This window comes from Adelges cooleyi, unplaced genomic scaffold (assembly GCF_023614345.1).
Source record: "Adelges cooleyi isolate 19-005CV unplaced genomic scaffold, UGA_ACOO_1.1 ACOO_flye_CR_arks_rails_tigmint_CR_PRNA_9, whole genome shotgun sequence".
NCBI classification, from domain to species: Eukaryota; Metazoa; Arthropoda; class Insecta; order Hemiptera; family Adelgidae; genus Adelges; species Adelges cooleyi.
Genome location: NW_026096579.1, coordinates 9,511,167 through 9,536,036, shown reverse-complemented (window position 1 = coordinate 9,536,036; position 24,870 = coordinate 9,511,167). Strand labels below are relative to the sequence as shown.

The window sequence follows — 24,870 nt, the reverse complement described above, 5'->3', positions numbered from 1 at the left end:
CCATCACGTACATAGTGCTAACGGTCCGACAGAAATACATAATATATCCAATTCGACTCACCGCCGATCCGGGTTTTTATTTGCGATAATCGTGACCGGAGAATAATATATGATATATCATTTTTTTTTTTTTTTAAATACTCGTCCGACACCCGTCTAACGGATAAACGGCTCGCACGTCTTCTTTGATACCATCATCTCGACCGTATATTATTATGCATTCATATTATTATTATCATTATTGCAGTGGACGGTTTAAAACGCGCGCGCGCACCCGCGTGTGAAACCGTCTGCAGTTTTTCCGTTCTGTGAATTGGCAAATCGATTAAAATACCGATTTTACGGTGTTTTAATCCCATATCGTTTTGTGTGCCGGTACGGCCCGACATCATCGCCTACACATAACGTTTTTTTAATATACATTTTTTTTGTAAAGCCGGCGACACAGTGTGTAAACGATGCAGATCAGCCGGTGGATACGCTTTTTTTTTATGACAACGCAACGTAAACTTCGCGTTTTCGACGTTCACGTCAACCTAAACGAATCCGAAAGACTTTCCAACGGACAATTTAAAAACATTAGGATTTTCTGAATTTTTTGTTGAACTTTGCTGATAATCAATCAGCCGTTTGGAGTTTTTTTATTATTGCTCGGCTTATAGATAATGTATAGTAACTGATGAGATGTCTGATTGGTCGCATCTGTTGTAACCGTTTAAGACCAGACCCTACTATAACTCGTTTATGATGTTGTCAACCTAACCTGAAGTTAATTTTGTTATTTCCTGCCTACAGGTTTCCGGGGTAAAAACTGCGAGGAAAATATCGACGATTGTATACCCCACGCTTGCCTGAACGGTGGGACTTGCGTGGACGGCGTTAACGCTTACACGTGCTCTTGCCCGCAGCAATGGACCGGCGAGTCCTGCGAATCCGACGTGGACGAGTGCGCTATGCGACCCAGCGTCTGTCACAACGGAGCCACGTGCACCAACTCTTTGGGCTCTTACAATTGCATATGCGTCAACGGCTGGACCGGCCAGGACTGTTCGGTGAACATCGACGATTGTGCCGGAGCTGCTTGTTTCAACGGCGCCACTTGTATCGACAGAGTAGGAAGTTTCCACTGCCAGTGCACTCACGGCAAGACCGGTAAGTACCCACTTATACTTTTGAATTTCCAGTAGATCCATTTGTCGTTGAGCATTCAAAATAGATTCTTCCTCAATGGGAGGACCAAAACTCTTTTTGACTTTCATCGGAAATTTAGCTGGTTCCATAATCTTTTCTATCTTTTTTGACGAAGATCTTTCTTTGCCTTACTCTCTTCTTAAGTCCATCTTCCAAAAGCGGAAGTTTGGTGACCCATCAGTTGACATTGGCAACAATCTCTTTCCAAAGCTCACGGTTTTCTGCCGATCGAATGGCCTCTCCCAGGGAATAGCCAGTGATGGCCTTGATCGGGTCTAACCAACGCATTGGTGTTCTTTCAAGGCTTCTTTTCCCTTCTACTTTTCCTTCGATCATCAGCTTCTCCAGGCTCGATCCATCCCTTCTTATGATGTGGCCAAAGAATCTCAGGATCCTCTGCTTACACACAACTGCCAGTCTTGTTTCCACATTTAGCATGGCCAGAATTGAGAAGTTGGTCCTCCTTTCCACCCAAGAGATTCTCAGCATCCGTCTGTAGGCCCACATCTCAAAGGCGTTTATGCGCTTTACATCTTCTACTTTGAGTGTCCATGTTTCAGATACTTTGTCTTACACTTATGCAAAACCAAATATTTTCTCACAATTTCTATAAACACTTTTTCCGGCCTTTTTTGCTTGGCTGCGACATTTTATCTAATCCATTTTTCAGGTCTGCTCTGCCACTTGGATGACGCCTGCACGTCGAACCCTTGTCACGCTGACGCCATATGCGACACCAGCCCGATCAACGGCTCGTACACTTGTTCGTGTGCGTCTGGCTACAAAGGAATCGACTGCTCGGAGGACATCAACGAATGCGAACAAGGTACGTACACAAAATATGCTCACATCTTTACAATATAATATATATATATATATATTATGTATAAACATAATAGTGCATATTATTATTATGCGTACGCCGCGGATAATAATAAGACCCGAAAAAATCACCAACAATATAATATTATATATAACGGCGTTTCCCACACTATCGCGTTTCTTCTGCGGTACAAAAACCACACACGCGCCGCCGTGTTTCGGCAGAGGATATAATAATCTTGTACGTATATACATATTTGTATGAACAGTGAGAGGAATACGGGAAGAGGGGAAGTCGGGGGAGGGAAGAGGGCGGCGGGCTACTATATAGGTTTTCTTCTTCTTATTCTTGTAATTCACACCGTAGGGCTGTACATACATGTATATTATATTATATCCGCCGAACAATGGGGCCCGCCGGCTTCCTGTTCCCATGCACCGTGTGTGTTTGTGTGCATGTTATCCGATTATGGGGGATAAGGGTGTATAGGAGAGATGGTTATCTTGTAAGATAACAACACTGCGGACGACACGGGCGAAGACGGGTAATTAAAAAAATCGCCATTACGTGCGTACGGGTTTCGCGAAACAAGCCGTTCTTACGCCACTGTCTTGACTTGTGACACTGTGTATTTTTCATTTTTTTTTCTGCTGTCGTCTCAGTAGTCTTAGTAATAATACGTTACATATAGTAATAGATAGTGTGGACGACTGGCGCGTGTTAGCGTGTTCGAGATAAAAAAAAAAGAAGAGATACAGTAGGGTGTACACGGGTTTTTATATCTTTCCGGTCAAGACTTCCTCGGTTGTAAAAAGAGTGGAAAAAAAGTCTCCATATTCTATAAATCGGTAGCGGTCGTCGCGAAGATCTTTATCTGGCCGAGAGGAGTGTACCCGTGTATATTACATTATAATGTACCGTGTGGGCACACGATTCGTATGTAATTCCTTGCCGGACCTCGGTCATCGAGATGTATAATACGCGGAGAGGATACCTGGGAGACTAAACTGTAGAGATAGAGAGAGAGAGAGAGATAGTGAAATATTATGCTCGTGTATGGACCGGGCAGGGCGCGCATAAATCGTGGCCGAGGATGGATTACATTTCGTTTGAAGCGTTGTAATTAAGACGTAGTCATCTTTTTAAATTGTCAAGACAAACGCCACACGCCTTCCGTTAACGAGTCAATTAAAAATCGTAATAGATTTCTACCGGCCGACAGTTTTTCATCCATCTCACGGAGTTGGTGTTGCATTTGAAATACTACTGTGTGTATATAAGCTTCATACATATTATGAATTACACAACTGCTTAGAGGAGATAGCTTTCACACGAACGTGGGTTTTTTTAAATTATTCATATGTTCAACTCTCGCCGTCGCGTCGTCGTTAACGCCACAAGAACTTTATGTGTGTATTATTATATTATAAATGTATATTAATTGTTGTTTTAATTTGCTCATTTCAGGATCGCCGTGCGAACACGACGGAGTGTGCGTCAACACGCCCGGGTCGTTTGCCTGCAATTGCCCACAAGGATTCACGGGGCCTCGGTGCGAGACCAACGTCAACGAGTGCGATTCCCATCCGTGCAAAAATGAAGGGTCCTGTCTCGACGATCCCGGCACCTTCCGATGCGTTTGCATGCCAGGTAAATAAACGTTACGGCTAAATTTCACCTTACTTTTGCCGAGTAAAACGTCTTAGCCGTGTTAGAAATAGAGAGAGTAGGTTTTGATGGATGCTCGAGTTTGGTAGCGCAGTGTGGTCAAGTACTCTTTCTACATTCCCTTCCGAGCATTCTAAATCGATAACAATAGTATCTGCATTGTAATCTTATAGGCGTTTTCAAGCGATTTTCGCTCGTTTTTATTTCAATATCTCTTTGAAAAATTAACGATAACGTTACTGCAGCTCTAATCGGTTTGACCCGGCGGGACTTTTGTGGATTGCTGGCCGGAAGGGACTGCTGCTGACTTGGCTTATGCGGTCTGTACGTCAAATAGAGATAGGATATACAGCGTTCTCGTGTAGGACGTTTCCGTGATCGGGTCTCCCGTAGCGAGGGGGTCGGCACGTCGTTGTGTCGAACTCGGTTTTCCGTTTCGGTCGAGTGCCGACGCGTCCGTCAAACGGGTATCGCGGCTGTCAGACAGGGTTACAGCCACGGCTAGCGCGGTCGCTGTGTATAGTCTGAGCAGGATCCAAGGTATGGTATAGGTTAGGTAGTATACCGTGAGCGTAGAAATAAAAAAAAAATAATAGAAAAAAACCGGCGCAATATATAATATATAAAAGCTCGCCGTCGGCCGTCGTCGTTCTCTACTTGTTTTATCCGGCTGAGATCTCGCGTGATCTTGTATTATACACGGCTCGGAAGATCCGGATGGTCAGATAAACGAATCCTAAGAAATGGTCGTTCGCCCGTATAATGTACCCGTGTTCAGTCCGCCAACAGTATCTGTTCAACTATCGAACCCCGTACGCGAGCAGAGAGCGCCTAAAACCGATTGAATCGATATGAATGCGCCCCGTTGAATGGCGCGCAGTCATACTCTGTGAATTGACCTGGACGCACGGGGATCTTCCTCTAAAAAGAAATTATCTTTCGACCGGAAATCGAAGCGACCTGACCTGATTACCGCAAAGATCCTTTGGCATCTGGCATTTGGTTTTTTGTTAAGTTCTCGTTTAGTCAATCATCAATCGGACTTTGCATTAGTTTGACAGAGGACAATCATTTTTGGCGAGTATTGCCAAGACAATGTTTAGCTTGGGATACCACTAGACTCGGCTGTCGTCGGTTTTTTCGAGAGTATTCTGCCAATATCAAACGACCGGTCCATTAAATATAGTATAATAAATTATTATTTTTACTTTGAAAGGGAAACCGATCGCGTTTTCAAAGGCGACCGGCACTCGTGGCAAACTGTCTTCGATGGTGGTGTTTGTCGCTAAGATTTACGGTCCATTGTACATTGTGCGTTGGTTTTGAATCGAACCGGCCGGTGATAACAGACATGTCGTGTAGGTATACACATATACACAAGAGATAGGCAAACGGCGGCGGCGGCGACAATAATACCTACCGTAGGAGGAGAGATTGCCATCGCTAATGGGTAGTAAAGTTCTCCTTTATTGGCGTAATACCGGGTGCCTCATTAACTGGATAGTATCGCCGCTGCGTTTGTATATTGTTTATTTGTTATCTTCGGGGAGGATGTCCCTCGCTACGGCCGCCATTGCTTTTTCTCCTAGTTGTGACCGGGTGCGGCCGCCATAAAAATAAAAAATTATTAAAAAAAAAATCTTCCTCCGGAATGTCTGCGTATGTAGAAGAAAAAAAACACTTTTATCTGTTTTGTTCGCCACCAACATCATCACCACATATAATAATAACAATAATAATATACATGTACATACAATGCGCCATTGTTCTGGTGAAATGGCCGCAGTCGTTTTATGCGTGTAGCTTTTTTTTTACTTATAGGTTTCTTTTTTTTTTTTCTAACTTTTTTTACTTATGTCTCCTCGGCAGCGAGCCCATATGTATGTACAAGATAATATTATATAGATAGGTACCGTTTCGCTTTGACCCTAATCTATTATCGCCGTTGTGTGTTGTCGTACAAAACCATCACGCCCACGCCGCTTGTGCTACGGGAGAGCGGCTCCCAGCGATGACTAACGAATGCGCTCGTTACTGTTTATTGAATGTTGTTCTTGTTGTTAGTGTGTTATTGTTATTGTCGTCGAGGTCGTGTATAAATGTGTAATGATCTAGCGGAATAAGACCCGAATGACCCTACAATTATTATTATTATTTGAGCTGCGAATTTCTGAGATTTTGTTCCCTCCCGATCCTGTCAACAATCCGTTTGACCATCTTCTGTCGGGTCCGTGTGTGTGTGTGTGTGTGCTTGTTAGTTTTTTATTACACACATTTTTTATCGATGCTCGACGAAACGGCATTGATGAAATAAAAATGTTGTGCAGACGGTCTGAGATTCCGCGCTATGTGATGTTCGACCTAACCTGAGGCCATTGGATTGGCCCGCATGGACGCTTCTCGCGTGTTGTTATTATACGATAATATAATGATTTGTTTTCGTGTAAGCGAGATTGTTGCTTGTCATTTCGACCCAAACGATAAAAAAAAACACACACAACATAACATTACAACAACAGCTGCTACTTGGGTTCGACGTTTTCAATTTTTCTTATTGCCACATCCGTGCAGATTTTATAGCCCATATAGCTGGTACTATTCTCGTTACAATACTATCTTTAACCCGTCCCTTGAACCGTTTGTGCCACCGACTCGAGTCGTAAACTAGCGAACCGCTGCCCGCGGTATTAACCATGACCGTGGTTGTGTGTCAAATGGCGATAAGACAGCAAAAAACTATCGATCGAGGCAAGCTCATTTCAGCTGTGTACACGTTTATCTCGCACATTGTCTTTCTAATAAAAAGGTCTTATTGCGGTCGTGTGTCCGTTTTGTATTAAATATGATGGTATTTTTAATCACTACCATACGGCGGTCACACGTTCTTCAGAATAATAAAATACATACGCTATTGAGTTTTCACTAGAGCGGAGAGACGGCGGCGCTAACGATTAGCCGTGTCGTTTCCAATACCGCGGTTTGCGCCGGTCGTTGTTCGGACCATGTCTGTCACGTACCTTTCAAAGGTAAAAAGAGGTATGTCTTCAGTATGCTGCGCGCATCGTCCGAAGAACAACACTAACTGGTTCGGTCCCACACATTATGGTCCTCCGTGCCCCGCACCTGCATATAATATAACCTTAAAGGGTTATAGGACGTGTAGTGTGGAAGCTGCAGAGAACGTTATGGAGAATAATAAAAAAAAAACAACCGAACCGACCGGATTCCGCAATGACCTTTTCCCCCTACACCTGTGTGTACGGTATTGCATTTACCGTGTCGGCCAATAAGTAAATTCTACAAATCCACGGATATGAGAGACAACAGGACGCGTTACATTGCCTTTTTCATAAGTCGCATCGCGCGCGCTTTCCTCTCGTCGTCCACGTTGTTGATTGACATGCGGGCAAAACTGGTCCTTGGATATTTTTTTTTCTACCTAGACCAGAGACCGGCACCGGATGATGATGATGCCACCACATCTCGTATCGACCTGCTCTGGCTGGAAAACGGGACGGAAACGCACACTCCTTTCGTGTCCTTTCTTGTATAGTTTAACATAATTCTTACATATTATAGTACCCGCATGTACATGATGTACACTGGTACTATATGTGTGTATTCTCTGTTCATAAATTTTAACGCACAGAACTCGTGTATGCGACGCGATATAGGCGTTATTTACACCTCGCACTGTCCGACGATATATATCATTCGGTCGGACACTTATCTTCGGCATTTCTATCTCTCTCTCTCTCTCTCTGCCTCTGTCTCGCAATCTCGTTTCTCCGATAATATGCTATACAACCGAAATGCATTAGATAATATATGTATTTCTGCGATCCAATGCACCGAGCAGTCACAAGTGTCTGTTGTAAAATATATTTATACGATTATGTATTTGACACTTGCCAACGTGCCGCGACCAAGAAACAAAATATTATGTTGTAATCAGCCGCGGCTAGCCGTGTCGTTTGGCACGATCATGAGCTTTTTTTCGTGTCGTTGTTCTTGTGGTTGTCATGTCGTCTGCACACACACACACACACACACACACGTCTAAGATAGGTAGGATACACGACTTTATTTTATTATTTATTGCACAGCTGAGACATTACCGGCAATAACAATATTGTTAACCTGTGTCTCTTCGTGGACGCCGCCGTGTACCGTCGAAGAAGAAAAACTGGTAGAGATAATAAAAAAGTTGACGCAATTTCTTTGGATGAAAAATTGATAGTTCCAGAGTTGGCGAAAAAAACAGCGAGTTTTTTTTTTGGTTTTAGTCGAGGAAATGTTTAGTATAAAATGTGTCAAGTATATGACTGCTATAGGGTTCTACTACCTACATGCCGCGCCGATATAAGGTTTGAAAAAGTTAACATTCTTCAGCTTTTATAGCTGATATAATTGTATTTCCCTTGGCCGTTTAATTAAATTCTTGTACCGATATTGTAGTCTCGGCTGAGGTTAAATGCGGATTATCAAGGAAAAAACCAGTTCGAAAAAAACATCATATACTCGACAAATGTGGACGTCCCGGACCGTTTTCCTTCAGCTGCTTTGCTAGCTAGGCTGTATCTATTTACTGTGCATTCGGTCTAGTCAAAACTTGTGATACAAATACACATAATTTGTGCCGCGTAACGTGTTTTGTTTGATTTTTTCAAACGTTCCCACCGTTGTGTTTTATATTTAGCCAACACGAGGCTTACATATTTATTTTTCTTTAACACTTCTAGATTACGGTTTAAAAAACGATATCCAGTTCTAAATAATACGAGACCGTTAAACGAACAGATGGCATCACATTTGGTTTGTCCGGGCCCATGACGGTTTCCTCTTTAAATCATTTCCAACTGTAACACATAAACAACGGGAAGACGTTAAAATCTGAATATGACATATCTTTCTTGTTTTTTTTTTAAAAAATATATATCGGATTCGGTTAGTTAACCGGTCTGTTAAAATTTCGCATTCAGACAGTTATCGTTTAAGACTTAATGCGTTTAATTCCACACGAATTCGTTTTAAAATATTACATCAAGTGGTGACAATAATAAAACTGCCAATCATTAGCCCAAATGTGTTACTACTGACTTTGTCAAGTTGAGTTTGGACATCGTCCACACGTCTGTCAACGATACTTGCAATAGTCATTATTAGACTAAATCTAATGTCATTTAGTCGATCCTGTGAGAATTTTTTTTTTTAGTATTTATTAGTTGTTTTATAAAAAAAAAACGTATATTTTCTATACCCGTTGTGCCGTAATGCAGGCCATTGTTAGCCACGTCGGATGAATTAATATGTGCACGGCGTATACCGCAGGGACATAATATAAATTTACAAGTCGACGGATTCGGTCATTGTTGTTAACTTAACGTGAACGTGCGCAATCCTTGTCTCGTCCAAACTTGGAGACAGATAGTCTCGGTCGCACGTTGATCGACGACGATTCTCTAAGTTATTCGATCTATAATTAATTTCAGTGCGAGCGCGATTAAGAAACCAGATTGTCAACCTTTAATTACCTAACGTGGAACTGGATCCCGTCGGTTCCTTGAAATTATTCATTTCCCACACGCTCTCACGCGCCAATTTTGCGATTCGCACACCTGTTACGACGGTTATAATATTATGTGACCCGCATTGGTAATCTGGAACGCGCACGTTCGCTGTAATTAGCATTTGTTTAACATTATTTGCCGTGACACGACGGTATAAAAAATATGATTGTATTGCCTACGCTTTAGCTTATCGTCGACTGTGATGTAACGAGTTGGACCTTTTTTTTTTTGTTTCAATCAACAGGTTTTGCCGGTACACAATGCGAAATCGACGTGGACGAATGCGAAGCCGAACCTTGCGAAAACGGCGGCCTTTGCACGGACATGATCAACGGGTACAAATGTTCCTGCCCCGCAGGGTTTTCCGGTCCACGGTGCCAGACCAACATCGACGACTGCGTAAGCAACCCTTGCCGTCACGGCGGCATCTGCCACGACTCCATCGCCGGTTACCAGTGCGAGTGCTCGCCGGGTTTCACCGGTTTCAATTGCGAACACAACATCAACGACTGTCTGTCGAACCCTTGCAAGCACGGCGAATGCATCGACGGACAGAACTCGTTCACTTGTTCCTGTCATCCCGGCTACACGGGACTACTGTGCCAGGACCAGCTGGACGAATGCGCGTCCGCCCCTTGTCAACACGGTGGTTCCTGCGAGGATTTGATCAACGGCTATCAGTGTCGGTGCCGAGCCGGCACGTCCGGACCCAACTGCGAGATAAACATCAACGAGTGCGTGTCCAACCCGTGCCGGAACGGAGCCAAGTGCATCGACGGCATCAACAAGTACTCTTGCGATTGCCTTGCCGGTTTCACCGGTTTGCACTGCGAGATGAACGTGGACGAGTGCGCCAGCAGTCCTTGCGCCAACGGTGGAAGTTGCGTGGACCTCGTGGCCGGTTGGCGGTGTGAATGCCCTCGCGGATACTACGGGCCCCGGTGCCTGTCCGATATCGACGAATGCGCCAGCAACCCTTGTTCCCTGAACGCTCTCCGCTGTGAAGACGGGCTCAACCAGTTCATATGCCACTGCCGGCCGGGATACACGGGAAAACGGTGCGAGTTCGACATCGACGAGTGCAGTTCCAATCCTTGCCAACACGGCGGAGTTTGCACGGACCGGGTGAACGGATATACGTGCCAGTGCAAACCCGGATACTCGGGACACAACTGCGACATTAATATTGATGACTGCGCGGTCAACCCGTGTAAGAACGGCGGCTCTTGTATAGATTTGGTGAACGCCTACAAGTGTGTATGCCAATTGCCGTTTACGGGCCCGGAATGCCAAAGCCGTTTGGACCCGTGCACTCCAAACAGGTATGTGTTTCGTAGTCGTTAACATTATGACGTGTGTTGTTTCCAACTACTTTACCACCATTAATATCAACATGTTCTTTCCAGATGTCGGAACGGAGCCAAGTGTTCGCCATCGAGCAATTATTTAGATTTTACCTGCGAGTGCTCCATCGGTTGGAAAGGCCGCTTGTGCAACGAAGACGTGGACGAATGCGCTCTGACGGCACCGTGTCGAAACGGTGCAACTTGCATTAACACCGACGGGTCATACAAGTGCGCTTGCGCTCCAGGATTCCAGGGCCGAGACTGCGTCATCAACACGGACGAGTGTGCCTCATGTGAGTATACCATACGGTTTATTCATCGCAAGTTTCCCATTTCTAATTGTTATCTATTATATTTTCAGCTCCTTGTCAAAACGGAGCCACTTGTTTGGACGGAATCGGCGATTACACTTGCATGTGTTCGGACGGATTTTCGGGTAGACATTGCGAGGTGGACATCGACGAATGCGTGTCTCAACCATGTCTGAATGGAGCTACATGCAAGCAATATGTCAACTCGTATACTTGCACGTGCCCGATAGGATTTTCTGGCATTCATTGCCAGACCAACGACCAAGACTGTACCGATTCGTCGTGTATGAACGGCGGCTCTTGCGTAGATGGCATCAACAACTATACCTGCATTTGCCCGTCTGGGTATGTGCATATTGAATTTTTTTTTCATTACACACGTCCTTATACAGATTTATTCATTATTTTTTGTTTACTCCATAGATACAACGGTCTCAACTGTCAAACACGAATAAACGAATGTGATTCATCACCTTGCGAAAACAGCGGTACTTGTTTGGATCACGGCAAATATTACACGTGCCATTGTGCGTATGGATACACGGGCAAAAACTGTGAATCACTGGTGGACTGGTGTGGCGGCGGCGGCGGAATACCGGATCCCTGCGAAAACGGAGCTACCTGCAAGCAAATGCAAAACACCTACCAGTGTGTGTGTCAACCTGGTTGGACTGGTAAAGTATGCGACGTGGAAATGGTGTCGTGCAAAGACGCCGCTCTGCGGAAGGGCGTTCGACGTGACGCCCTGTGCCATAACAGCGGAGTTTGCGAGGATATCGGCAACAGTCACCGCTGTCATTGCGCTGATGGTTACGCTGGAAGTTACTGTACGAAAGAGATCAACGAATGCGATTCTGCTCCTTGCCAAAACGGAGCCACGTGCAGAGATTTAGTCGCAGGATATTCATGCCAGTGCCCGCGTGGTTTCCAAGGACAAAATTGCGAACTCAACGTGGACGACTGTCACCCGAACCCGTGTCAAAACGGTGGAACTTGTAGAGATTTGATTAACGGCTTTAGTTGTTCTTGTCCGCCGGGCACTTTGGGTATAATTTGTGACATAAACATTGACGACTGTTCGCCCGACGCCTGCCACAACAACGGTACTTGCATTGATCGGGTCGGAGGATTTGATTGCCGGTGCCCTGCTGGTTTTGTGGGCCATCGGTGCGAAGGCGACATAAACGAATGTTTGTCTAACCCGTGTGACCCGTTCGGTACGTTGGACTGCGTACAGCTGGTGAACAACTATCATTGTAATTGCCGCGGAGGTTACATGGGAAGACATTGCGAAATGAAGGTGAACTTCTGTGAAAGCAGTCCTTGCCAAAACGGCGGCGTGTGCACTCAAGTGGAAGGCGGTCACACGTGCGCTTGCCCGAAAGAGTTTTCTGGTAGAAACTGCGAGTTCTTCGGCGTCGACTGCGATTCGAGTCCATGTCAAGGCGACGGGATATGCCACTCACTGGAACACGGAGGATATCGTTGTGAGTGTCCACCGGGCACCACGGGTTCTCACTGTGAAATCGACAGCTACAACGAATGTGAGAGTAACCCGTGTGAACACGATGGCACGTGTCAGAATAAGCTCGGAGATTACGCTTGCTTCTGTCCACAATACTGGTCCGGGAAGAACTGCAACATGTACGATTCAAAGTTCAAAGGCGGTCTTGGTAAATTCCCGTCCAAAGGCATTATGACGAAGAAAGACTACGATTGGGAACGCGAGTTGGCCGCGTGCGTTACAAACGGGTGTCAGGCCAAATCTCAGGACAACAGATGCCACCCAGAGTGCAATACTGCTGCGTGCGATTTCGACGGTGGCGACTGTTCGCTTGGATTGAACCCGTGGAGAAACTGTACTGCAACTAAGAACTGCTGGCAAGTATTCGCCGACGGACACTGTGATGTTGACTGTAACACGCCCGAATGTCTTTACGACGGTAGAGACTGTGAACGTATTCTTCAGCCTTGCAAGTAAGTGTATACATTTGTGAATGGTCTGAGCGGATATCATTTTAACATATTATATTTCTAACACGTTTCTGCTTAATTTCCAGTCCCATATACGACGCTTATTGTCAAAGTCATTATGCCGATGGTCACTGCGATTATGGATGTAACAACGCTGAATGTAACTGGGACGGTTTGGATTGTGAAATGAAACCGCCCAAACTGGCCGAAGGCTCTATTCGTTTAGTTCTCAGGATGGACTATCACCAACTCCTATCAAATATAACGTCGTTTTTGCGTGATGTACGTTTCCTTTTTTTCGTGTTATTTGTCATACCAGAAACTAACCGGTTATTTTTATTTAAATTTCTCTAGGTCGGTAGAGAATTACGAGCCACCGTTCGCGTGAAGCAAGACGATTTGACCAACAAACAGATGATTTTCCCTGCGGAGTCTCCACCCGGAGCCGTTGTAGTCTATTTGGAAATCGATAACAGAAAATGCGAAATCACCAGAGACGTTGAATGTTTTTCGAGCGCCACAGGGGTAAGTGTTATACAGAAGAATATTTGTCATATCTTAAATGATTGGTGAACTCGATTAACTAATTAATTAAAATCGTTTACTATAGGCTGCGGGATTCTTAGCCGCCTCGGCAGCAAGTCACGCTTTGTCGACTTCATTCCCCATTTACAGAGCAGAGGGTGTCGGACCAGGAAGTCAAATACCGATAGAACAGCCAAGAAGCAGCACAGCTTTAGTTCTGACCGGAATGTTCTTAATACTAGTAGTCGGACTCAGTCTCGGCGTGTTGATATCTACTCATCGTAAAAAGGCCGCAGGCATTACATGGTTCCCAGAAGGATTCTTGCGGACCGGAAGCAACAATAGTAGGACTAGTACGCAAAGGCGCGTTCCCGACGGCCAAGAGCTGCGGACTATGAAACAGAACAACATGACGCTTAGTTGTATGGATATGAGCAACGGCGGAATGACAATGGGCAGAGGCGCAGGCGCTTGGTCGGACGAAGACGCCGAGGGCGATATGCCGCCAGCCAAAAGACACAGGCCCGCTCCTATAATATCATCACAGCCGCTGGACAACCCTTACGACGACGTTTGGAGTCATTGTAATTTGAATTCGAACGATAACAAAGCGACGGTTATGTACACTCCGCCGTCGAGGGTAAGTTATCAATAATTAATTTCATTGAAAAGAATATTGTGGTTTTATTGTGTTTACGTTTTTGACACAATTTGTTCGTTATAGGAAACCGAAGTCAACGAAAGACTGCCAGGCGGTTTGACCAGACTAATGGACGTGACGGTCGCGGGATGTGCCGGACTGGACACGAGCATTGACAACGAGGACGAAGACGGACAAGATGCTACTACTAACATGATATCCGAATTGGTTTCTCAGGGGGCCGAACTGAACGCTACTCTGGACAAGACCGGAGAGACCTCGTTACATTTGGCCGCGAGATACGCTCGAGCGGACGCTGCCAAGCGACTCTTGGACATGGGCGCCGACGTTAACTTCCAAGACAAAACTGGCCGAACTCCTTTGCACGCAGCCGTAGCGGCAGACGCCATGGGCGCATTCCAGGTAAGTTTTGTAGAAAACCAGTTGGAAGTTACTTTTAACCGTTCGCTAACCGTTTGTTTATCTTTGTTCGTTTGCAGATACTGTTGAGAAACCGGTCGACAAATCTAAACGCCAGAATGCACGACGGCACCACTCCTCTGATATTGGCTGCCAGGCTGGCCATCGAAGGAATGGTCGAGGATTTGATACACGCCGACGCCGACATCAATATACCGGACAACAGCGGCAAGACGGCGTTGCATTGGGCGGCGTCCGTCAACAACGTAGACGCTGTCAACATACTGTTGGCCAACAACGCCAACAAGGACGCTCAAGACGATAAGGTAAATGAATCAAACAACTAGCTTGGGATCGCATTTTACATAGTTGTGTGTGTTTGACCGTGACTAACATATCGTTTGTGTGTGTATTCAGGACGAAACGCCGTTGTTCTTGGCCGCCAGAGAGGGAAGTTACGAAGCGTGCAAAGCCCTGTTGGACAATTTCGCCAACCGTGAAATCGCCGACCACATGGAACGGTTACCCAGAGACGTGGCCAGCGAACGGCTGCACCACGACATCATACGGCTGTTGGACTCGCACGTGGCGCATCCCAACGCCCAAACCATGTTGCCGGTCAACAACAACTTCATGAGTAAGTCTCCGCGCAGCCGGATTCGGCCGCCAACCGGAACTGACCGAAACGTGGGTTTGTTTGCAGACTCGCAGCATATACTGACGCACTCCAACATCAACATCCCGGGCATCAAGCTGAACAACGGCGGCACGGCCAAGGGCAAGAAAAGGCCGAAACCGTCGAACCCGACCAGCCCGGCCGACTCGATCGACTCGAACGTGTCGCTCAAGCGCAAAGGCAGCGTCAAGAAACCGCCGCCTCCGCCACCACTGTCGTCGTCGGCAGCCGCGCCCAGCAACAAGAAACCGTTCGGCCTGGACGTGTGCGTCGGCCCCAACAACATGGACCTGATGGCTCTGGACGTGTCCAGGCTGTACGGCAACGGTCTGCCGTCCCAACCGCCGGCCTACGAGGAGTGTCTGGCCCAGCCCCAGCGGATGCCCAACTACGGTGCGTCAATGCATCACCAACAGCACCACCAGCAGCAACAGCAACAGCAGCAGCAACCCGACTACCGGACCATGCACCAGCAGTTGTTGGGCATGCAGACGTCGTTCCAAGAACCGTCGCCGCCGCACAGTGTGGTGATGTCGCCTTCGCCGGGCAAGACCAGACCGTCGTTGCCCACTTCGCCCACGCACATGCAAGCCCTGCGGCACGCCACCATGCAGGCTGTGGATCCGTTCAGTCAGTTCCATCACTTCTACGGCACGCAGCCGGCGTCGTTGCAACAACCCCCTGCGCTGCCGCAACACCCCCAACAGTACCTGACGCCACCCTCCGACGCGGCGCCCGAGAGTTTCCCAACCCCTTCGCCGGACTCACCTTGGCATTGGTCGTCGTCCTCGCCCAATTCCAACTCGGACTGGTCGGAAGGCATTTCGTCACCGCCGAACCACAACAACAACAACAACCATTCTAACAAAGTTTCCGATGCCGTCTACATCTGATCGTTGTGTCCATCGGTTAGCTTAAAATGTTTATTTTGTACATTGTATATAACCTTTCATATGTTGATTTGTGTATAATTTCGAGTCATGGAACGTCCAGAAAGAACAGTTGTCGATAATTGCACGGGTTCTTAATGAGGGATAGATTTCCAATACCCTTGGGAAAATCGGCGTAGACAGGATAAGATAATTTTCTCTCGTCTCTGGCTACACTGTACATTTGCCAACTGGAAAATGTGCAAATAATCAGTTTTTAATTATGGTCAATTTCTGCCCACACTGATTCGCTCGACAATTTTACTGATTATGTTTTCTCATAAATCGTTCTTTCTGGTTATTCTGTGATCAAGTTCTCGTACCCTCCCTCGCTCTCCCCACTTTTTTTTCTTGGTACATACTTAAGTTGTTTAAAATACAGATTTTATATACATATATATCTATATTTATAAATTTATTTTATTTTATTATATTATAATAATAATGATAATTATTATTATTATTTATATCTGTGTACCATTTTTCCCCCTATCAAACACCGCTCTACGTACCGCGTTCGTTACGGTGTCTACCAATCTTTACTATTTTATTATTACCCTCATTATGACTATTATTATATTATTATTATTATTATTATTATTATTACCTATTATTATTATTATTATTATTATTATTGCTACTTTTATTAATTTTTGTTCTTTTAATTTTGTCTCGTTGTCTTGTCGAGAAAATGACTCTATCGAACAATCTTAGAATAATCAACTAGACTTATTCGGTTGTAAAGCACAACGACAAGACTGCTAATAAATGTATATAATATATATATATATTTTTTTTTTTTGTACAAAATCTTTTTTTTTACTAAGGGATTGTTCGTTCACGATCTCAACACATGACATATTAGTTATAAAAAATATTATTGTTATTGAAATATTATTGTAAATTATTATTTTCTAGTAATTTTATGTTTTTTTTTTTTGTAAAATCAGGATAAATAAGATATTATCAGAAAAAAACAAATTGTAGTATTCCCTTGAAAAAATAATATTATTGTATTATTATTACTTTTAATATTGATTAATGGTTCTCTATAAAAAAAAATACAGTTGTATAAAAAACGGAGAGCATATTCGGTCCCAATAAATAAATTTGTGTTCTGTGATTCAAATTTAGTATAAATTCCATTGATCGACAGAGTCGATGATATATTTTGTCATATTATTTTGTTTATATATATTATGTACATGCTATAAGAATTTCTGAAAATAAATTATATGTTAAATATATATTTTACAATGATTATTTTTCTTTTTAAAAATCACTTTTTGTTTTACCTAACAATATCAAACTTTAGCATTTAAAATAGATGTTCCGATATGATTCTTCAAGAAGACAACAAAAAAAAATACTACTGAATGCATACAATTAAATACTGAACAAATAAAATATCAATTGGTCATTAAAAAAACTAGGTCATAAAATATTTAGGTAAAAATTTAACATTTGAATTATTGTCTAAGTATATTTATTCAATTTTTAGTCATCTACAAAATACAGCACTTGATAATTTTCAACAAAAAAAAATTCGACATACATTTTAAACAGAAAAATACGATAACTGTTGCGTTATATTAAATTTTATTTAATTAAAATTAATTCTTCGACAAATAATTTATAATTTTTAATATATATTATTGTAAGTAACTGTTGCTTAAGTACTATTTTGTTTACTTTATAAAATAATAACACTAATAAGCTTAATAAATATTTAAAAAAAAAATCAAATTTTCTCTAAACGATCAAAACCCAATAATTTGCTTAACATTTTAATTTATATCCTAACTACAAAATAGGAATAAATATGATATATTTTAATAAAAATGTACTAATTTTTTTTATTTAAATAAGAGTACATCAACTTATCTTTATCTGTTCTAGAAAAAATTTTCGTGGTCTGAATATATCACTGTAAGCAAGGAATAAGATGTATCAAAATATGCTTATAAATAAATATTATATTTTATTAGAAACATAGTTACTTATTATTATTCTAGTACCTAATCTTGGTTTCAATAATCATTTCAATAATACAGATTATATCTATGAAAAAATGATTTATAACAATTGTGTAGAACATATTATAGTATGGACAATAAAGCACATATTAGAAGTATGGAGACAAGAAAAAATTTAACCAAAAAGTATCATAAAGAATAGCAGTAACACCTTCTTGAAACGCTGTTAAAAAGTTTATTAAAACAATAGTTATACATTTTTATATCGAAAACCCTAAGATATATATTATGTAGTTAAAAAATATCTTTTTTTCATCAAGTATAAGGCACTGACTGCAAGGATCAATAGCCTACTAAAACATATTGTAAGTCACATTTTAACCGAAAAATACATATCTATTAATGATGTTTAGATACACATCAAAATCTTTTTTATGTCGACCTTATCGTCGATTTTTCTGTGTTATACATTTTTAATAAGCAATTGCCATTTTCATGGATGCCAAAAGCGGCCGTTTATTTTTCTTTTATTCGGTATTTATTAAAAAATACTGTTATTACAGTTTATAATTTATTGACATTAAATTTGTAACAACATCCTTTCATGAAGAAACATTACTGTCACACGCACCTTGAACACATTTTTTATTGCCCTATTCGAATATCAATTAGTATATATTAATTAATTGGTTTATAACGACTATAAATCATAAAGCAAAATGTTCGTTATTTAGGGCTTTTGCATGACGTCGTACTCACAAGCAAATAAATGTGTAAAATTATTCAAGGGTCTAAAAATACTCACAATATTTACATGTACATGTACACAAGTGTTCGGTTTACGCGTTAAAGTTTTAGATTAGTATTTTAAAGAGTAACCGCATTGTAGTGTTAACAAATATATTTATACAAGCTACTGAAATTCTCAACTTTAGCACATAGACCTTGTCTGAACTTGTTTTACAGTATTTTTTATATCCCGACCAGAAATATTACAATAATTACAGAAAAATAGTTAACTATATATTTCAATTACCTTACAAAACTTCCTTACAAACTGTTCATATAGTTTGTTATATTTGTTTAATTGTACTCCTAACAATTTGCCTTTTGTATGAATAATGCTGTAAATGTATGGGATTAACAAAATAAAAGTCTGAAGCACTTTTTGGATGTATTTCCATTTAAAACTTGTATAACATAATATTATAATTGACCAAATTTATACCGGGTGATCCATTCAACGTACGACTTATTTTCTCGGGAAATAATTACAATTACAATAATTACATTTTTTTAGTACTGGAAAGTACTAAAAAGTATGCTCTGGAAAGAGCATAACTTGGTGAAAATGTTGACTAGTCGTGTATTGAATAATAATATATTAATGAACAAAGTTTTGGACGGAGGGTGGTGTCAAGTATTATTGTTTTCTTTATTAAAATTATTCTCTTAAAAATTTCAATTTTTGTAGTTTATCAAAATCGGTTTAGACGTTTTTTAAAATGTTCGGATGACACACACACACTGCCATTTATAACGTTGAAAAAGTCAAGTAAAACAATTGTACAATTGGCGTTGGAATGTAATACATCTTCTCATATTAGAAAAACGGTTGAATATAAATCTTAAATAATAACTTATACTTCCGTTTTGTTGTAAACACATTGTACTTTGCTTAAATAACATTTTTGTTAATGTTACTTGACAATGTTCGTAGTACAATTTACAAATATTTACCATACTTATGTCTACTATTTTGATTTTTGACCCTTATGTATGTATAATATATAAGTTTTTGAATTTAGTTATTTGGAATTATGTGCTAGGTATTAACAATTTAGTTCAGTTAAAACATATTGTCAACTGTATGTGTCAGGTTGACAGGGGATACAATTTTTTATTATATTAAAGCAAAACATCCATAGTAACTGATATACTAACAGAATATTTCATTAAACAATTAAAACCATCAAAATCAACACTGATATATTATTATACAGACAACAAATAAAACTCGTCATTTTAAAACATATTTTTTATTAAAAGATTATTTGATTAAGAAACGACCATACGCATGTAACAAAATATCAAAAGTATGCTATAAAAAAAATTAACAGTTGTCAACGCCACAAGCCATGATTAAATATAGTTTGCACAGACAATAAATAAAACTAATTGTCACTGTAGAACTATATTTTTCATTAAAACTTTATTTGATTGAAAAAATATTGTATTTTTTTTTTTTACACGTTTTGATTTGTGTGGTAAGAAAATCGCTTTTTTTAATTCACTTGAAGTTTAAACGCGTATTTTTAAAGCTTTAAAGAAGAGCTCTAGAAAAGGAAATGAATGTGAAATACATTTTTCTTTTATGTTTCACAATACATTTCTTGGTAATTACAAATGTTGCTGGTGAGCCCAACCCAGAAAAACAGGTAAAAAAATCATGCAAACTGAAGAGAAGTGGTATTATTATAAATAATAATATATTATTCAAGTAATAGTTATTCGAATAATTTCCAAACATATTTGTAAATGCTTTTTAAAAGTAATTTTATTTTAAAACTCTATTTCGTACAAATATAATATATTATACTAAATTTACAAAATATATAAAACCAGTACATTATACAGACAATTTTTTTCCGAATATATTTTAAATATATGGTGGAAAAATTATTTGAATAATAATTTGCATAAATCTGATTGTAGGAAACCAGCGACATAGGCCATTTACTCTTCCTAACCATTTTTAATAATAAATGGTGTAATTTAAAAAAAAAATGTAAGAAGAACTTACTAAATGTACCCTTTTGTCTTACATATTTTATTTTGTTTTTAATACTTAAATAAATAATGATTATTATATTATTTTTGAATCAGTTACTTTGGTTAGTTTTCTATTTTGTATACATAAAAATGGGTAGTATGTTGTGTCATTTAAGACAACTAATGTAAAGGCAACTAGTTTTACTGTATTTTTTTTTTGTACAATAAAGTTATTTTTATAAAACGGAAACTTTGAACACTAATTAATTAATATGTTTTCATTAAACAATTGCCTTATTGATTTTTATTTGCACAAGGTAATCAAAGGCTTTTGATTAGATTTTTTTCTCTTCTTAAATTATCATGGTTAAAAACTATTTGAACGATTTTATAATTGAATATCATATTATTATAGAAAATTTTTAAAATTAAGTTCAGCTCTAAATTTAAAAACTGATTATTTAACTGACAAATATTTTGTTAATAGACTTTTGATAGATTTTTTGAAATGAAAAACAATAAATAATATTTAGATATAATTATTGATACAAAAAATTATTAGGATAACTGTCTGTAGTATTCTGATTATGTTTTATATGAATAACTTTTACACGCAAGATCAGCCGGAATATATTATTATCTTGGAAGATTTCAGGCCAATAGTTTCAATATTTTTCAGGTTATAGACGTAGTTTACGATGCAGCTATAAAGCATTTAGACCGCGGTTCACTTACTGCGGGTCAGTTGGTGAAAATGTTGGGGAGCAATGCATCATTATTAACGCAGTATTCGTCAGAAAAACGATTGTCTTCGAAGGAAACAGGTACGAAATAAAATATCGTTTCTAAGAAGAAACATTGTGTCGTTAGAGAACGTTAACATGGTCACATCAGAATATCAAAATATTAATAATATCAATTAGCATTTGTTAAGGTTATATTATTAAAACTAAATTGTTTACTAATAACATAACATACCTGTATTGAAAAATATACATTATAACGACTTAAAATATATAAAATTATCAATTTTTTGTTTTAGTAAACATAAGTCGAGATCTATTCGAGAAAATTGTGAAGTACGTAAGCGAAAAAACGGGCAAGACAGTATCAGAAGTTGTGTCATCATTCAAGTGACAGAATGATTCAATACGTTATGTATTACGGCTACTATTATTGTTAATACTATATTAGATAGTTGATAAATAAGTTAACATTCGGTTAAGTTGACATTATCAATCATCCAATATTTAACGTTCATTCTCATTTTCTATGTATTACAGATTTTTGGGAAATATTTTCATTGTGTGGTTATTATCTGGTATAATTTTTTTTGATCTTTAAATAATAAATAAACTGATTATCTTTAAAATTTTCTGTTACAAATTATGTTATTCACGGAGAAAAATGTATTTTATTTGTCAAATTAACTATTATTTAAATTTTCGCCGACTATGATTGATATTATACAATTTATTATTTCAGCCTGTAATTTTATACACCAATTACACATTTTTTTCAGGTATTCAAAAAATTATAAATCCAGTATAGGATTACTACCTACACCTACCAAGTCTATCCCTAGTCTATAGATAACTAGTCTATATATAACTAGATAAACATAATTTAATAAAAAAGTTATAGACAAATTAAGTCGCTTTCTGATTTTAAAAATGTATTCATTCGACTTTTTAATTAAACAATTTGTTTTCAAACAACAGTTTATATTTTTCATTTTGATTTTATTACAATTATTCATAATTGTATTTTATGCAATATTGTTAAATTTAACTTGCATTGTTACTATTCGTCAATATAATGATGTAGTAAATACATAAAGACACCAACTTCCAGAGTTAAAATATTTTTCTCTGTCTATAGTACATTAATATTTATTTTTATGCAGGCACGAATGAAATACAAATAAATTAATTCGTACATAGGTAAAAGAACAAACGACAGTTTATTGAAATAAACATACTAAGAATAATTGGTCTTGGTTGTTAAATTCAGAATAGATACAATTATAATCATATATTTTTTGACAAACCTGGGTTAACTGAATAATAATACTTATAAGTACACCAGTAGATTTTACAGTACAACGTTAATTTATATGTATATAAAATCAATATTCGAGACAGACATTTTTACTTCACTGAAGTTCTAACGAAAAACTAATTCATTATTATCATGACTGCGAATACGTTAAGTTTTTTTTACTATGATATTCGAAAAAATCAAACAAGACTTTGCCATTAGTAATCAGTTGGCAAAGTTAGAAATTGTAAAATTAATAAAATACAGCTTTCAATAATGTGCACGCTAAAATAGTGATGTGAATTCATACACAATATAGTTTTACATAGTTAAAATAATTATTAAAACGGTAAAAAAAACTGGGTTTTAATACCTTTTTTTAAGTAGCATTTTTAACACATTACTACTAAAACATTTAAACATTACAATTTTATAAAAAGAGACAAAAGTTATAATTCAATAATAAAGCAATATAGGTATTTAATTATAACAATTTATTAAAAATAGTATGAAATGGTTTAAAATGTGTGGTATTAAATGTTTTTAAAGTACCTAATTGAAACTCAAAATTTAACTTTTAAAACAAGTCTTGGTAATATCCAATTTTGGTTATAATTTTTCGAAAAGAAAAAAAATACAAAAAGTATGAAAATTGGGACCAGGTGAACCATATTTGGGTGGGACCATATTTCATGAAGGAAAATATATACTTTTACATAGAACAATATGGGAGTAAAAAATTTATTTAGTCGTGCAGTTCTTAGTTTTCTTTTGTGGGTAAAAAAAAATGTAGTGAGCCGAAAACATTGTGATTTTGGCTAAGTAGCCATTGTTGTTTCTTCTGTACCGTGGTAAGTGTTCAATGTGCTTACCATTTTATCAGGTATCTGTTAGTGGTTTTTTGTTAAAATCTATATACTTCTTAGTACAGTTCAGAGGAAGTTAAATAATCCTAATACATTTTAAAACGATAAAAAAATTATGTATTTTTTAAAAATGAACGTTTGCTAAAATTTATCATATATCGAAAGTAAACGAACGCGTATATTTTACAAGTTTATATTTTACATACTAAGTAAAATCGTTTTGGAATCATATTCATAGACATTTGAAATAATGCAAGAAACGATTTTGGAGACAAGACCTTTTTTTTTTAAGCTAATAAAAATATCATCGTAATCGCTTTTGGGCTTATAGTTTTCTTATACAGTAACTTATTTTAGAGCCTCTTGGGAATTGTTGCTGAATTATACAGTACGACTGAAAAGTGAAATTTATGCGATGCGATTAATTTGATAAGACTATTGTCGACGACAAGTTTGACGATTCGTCCCAACCTAAAGTTTTGGAACTCTATTTTGTGTAGTACATCAATTTTTTTTTTTAATTTTTATTGGACAATTGGTTGGCCGTAACTATATAACACTATAGCGTATTATAATATCAGCAGGATCATCTTTTGACATACACCGAAAAACTGCAGTAACACTGGCACCGGCGTAAATCATGTTTCGAGCGTGAGTGTTCTAAACAGATTAGTAAAATAAAAAATGCCTTTAAAAAAATACATAGTAAGAGCGGTGTTATTTATTAGTTATAATCAGTATTGATGTGGTCCGGAAGTCCGGTTTCAAGTGCGCACGGTGATTTCTTGCCTTTTCTTACAGCGTTGTCTGGCCAAATAGCACAGAGCTATCGTTATCAATATTATGATAGCTATGCTCATTCCAATGCTGATCCATATGACCTCTTCGTTGAAGCCACCCGACGCGTGTCCTGTACAAAAATAGACACAATTAAAATAACTGGTACCCGTGTTTAACATTTTCCCCAGTATTTTGGAAAGCTAAGAGTTCATTGTGTTATTGTTTCGCATCGACACATAAATCTTAGGATTATTTTTTTAAATTTATTTTAAGCTAAGAAATGCCATTTTCCCTCGAGAAACAACACCTATACACTTGTAAACAATGTGGCCTAACTGGCAAACAACGTCATACTTTTTCGAA

The 24,870-nt window shown here is 39.0% G+C and overlaps 2 protein-coding genes across 4 annotated transcripts in view; both read left to right on the top strand.

Annotated features, from left to right (window-relative positions):
• LOC126846368 (neurogenic locus Notch protein) overlaps positions 1-17,318 on the top strand; it is a 50,038-nt gene extending 32,720 nt beyond the window's left edge. Inside the window, exons 6-19 of one of the 2 annotated variants that reach the window (XM_050585712.1) lie at positions 796-1,152; positions 1,862-2,017; positions 3,482-3,664; positions 9,497-10,574; positions 10,659-10,891; positions 10,960-11,254; positions 11,333-12,886; positions 12,970-13,165; positions 13,238-13,408; positions 13,494-14,048; positions 14,133-14,471; positions 14,549-14,794; positions 14,886-15,105; positions 15,172-17,318. In XM_050585712.1, the coding sequence (XP_050441669.1) occupies positions 796-1,152; positions 1,862-2,017; positions 3,482-3,664; positions 9,497-10,574; positions 10,659-10,891; positions 10,960-11,254; positions 11,333-12,886; positions 12,970-13,165; positions 13,238-13,408; positions 13,494-14,048; positions 14,133-14,471; positions 14,549-14,794; positions 14,886-15,105; positions 15,172-16,037 (6,449 nt within the window). In that variant the 3' untranslated portion in view covers positions 16,038-17,318. Of the gene's footprint in view, positions 1-795; positions 1,153-1,861; positions 2,018-3,481; positions 3,665-9,496; positions 10,575-10,658; positions 10,892-10,959; positions 11,255-11,332; positions 12,887-12,969; positions 13,166-13,237; positions 13,409-13,493; positions 14,049-14,132; positions 14,472-14,548; positions 14,795-14,885 lie in introns of both variants that reach the window. The other variant, XM_050585710.1, reaches the window with a different exon arrangement.
• A 2,935-nt stretch (positions 17,319-20,253) lies between these two features.
• On the top strand, positions 20,254-22,548 carry LOC126846668 (uncharacterized). 2 transcript variants are annotated; one of them, XR_007686917.1, is made up of 4 exons: positions 20,254-20,487; positions 21,501-21,645; positions 21,864-22,142; positions 22,344-22,548. XR_007686917.1 is itself a non-coding variant. In XM_050586382.1 (3 exons), exons 1-3 carry the CDS (start codon positions 20,398-20,400, stop codon positions 21,956-21,958), a joined length of 330 nt encoding a protein of 109 aa, XP_050442339.1. In that variant the 5' UTR covers positions 20,261-20,397; the 3' UTR covers positions 21,959-22,193. The 2 variants fall into 2 exon arrangements, 1 of the variants encoding a protein (XP_050442339.1); XM_050586382.1 differs by lacking the exon at positions 22,344-22,548 and having other exon boundaries at positions 20,261-20,487; positions 21,864-22,193.
• The last annotated feature ends 2,322 nt before the right edge of the window (positions 22,549-24,870 follow it).

Excerpts from the sequence above, each read along its gene's own strand:
- LOC126846668 (XM_050586382.1), top strand. The coding sequence starts at position 20,398 with ATGAATGTGAAATACATTTTTCTTTTATGTTTCACAATACATTTCTTG. Across the intron at positions 20,488-21,500 it reads AGCCCAACCCAGAAAAACAG|GTTATAGACGTAGTTTACGA; the intron begins GTAAAAAAATCA and ends AATATTTTTCAG. Across the intron at positions 21,646-21,863 it reads ATTGTCTTCGAAGGAAACAG|TAAACATAAGTCGAGATCTA; the intron begins GTACGAAATAAA and ends TTTTTGTTTTAG.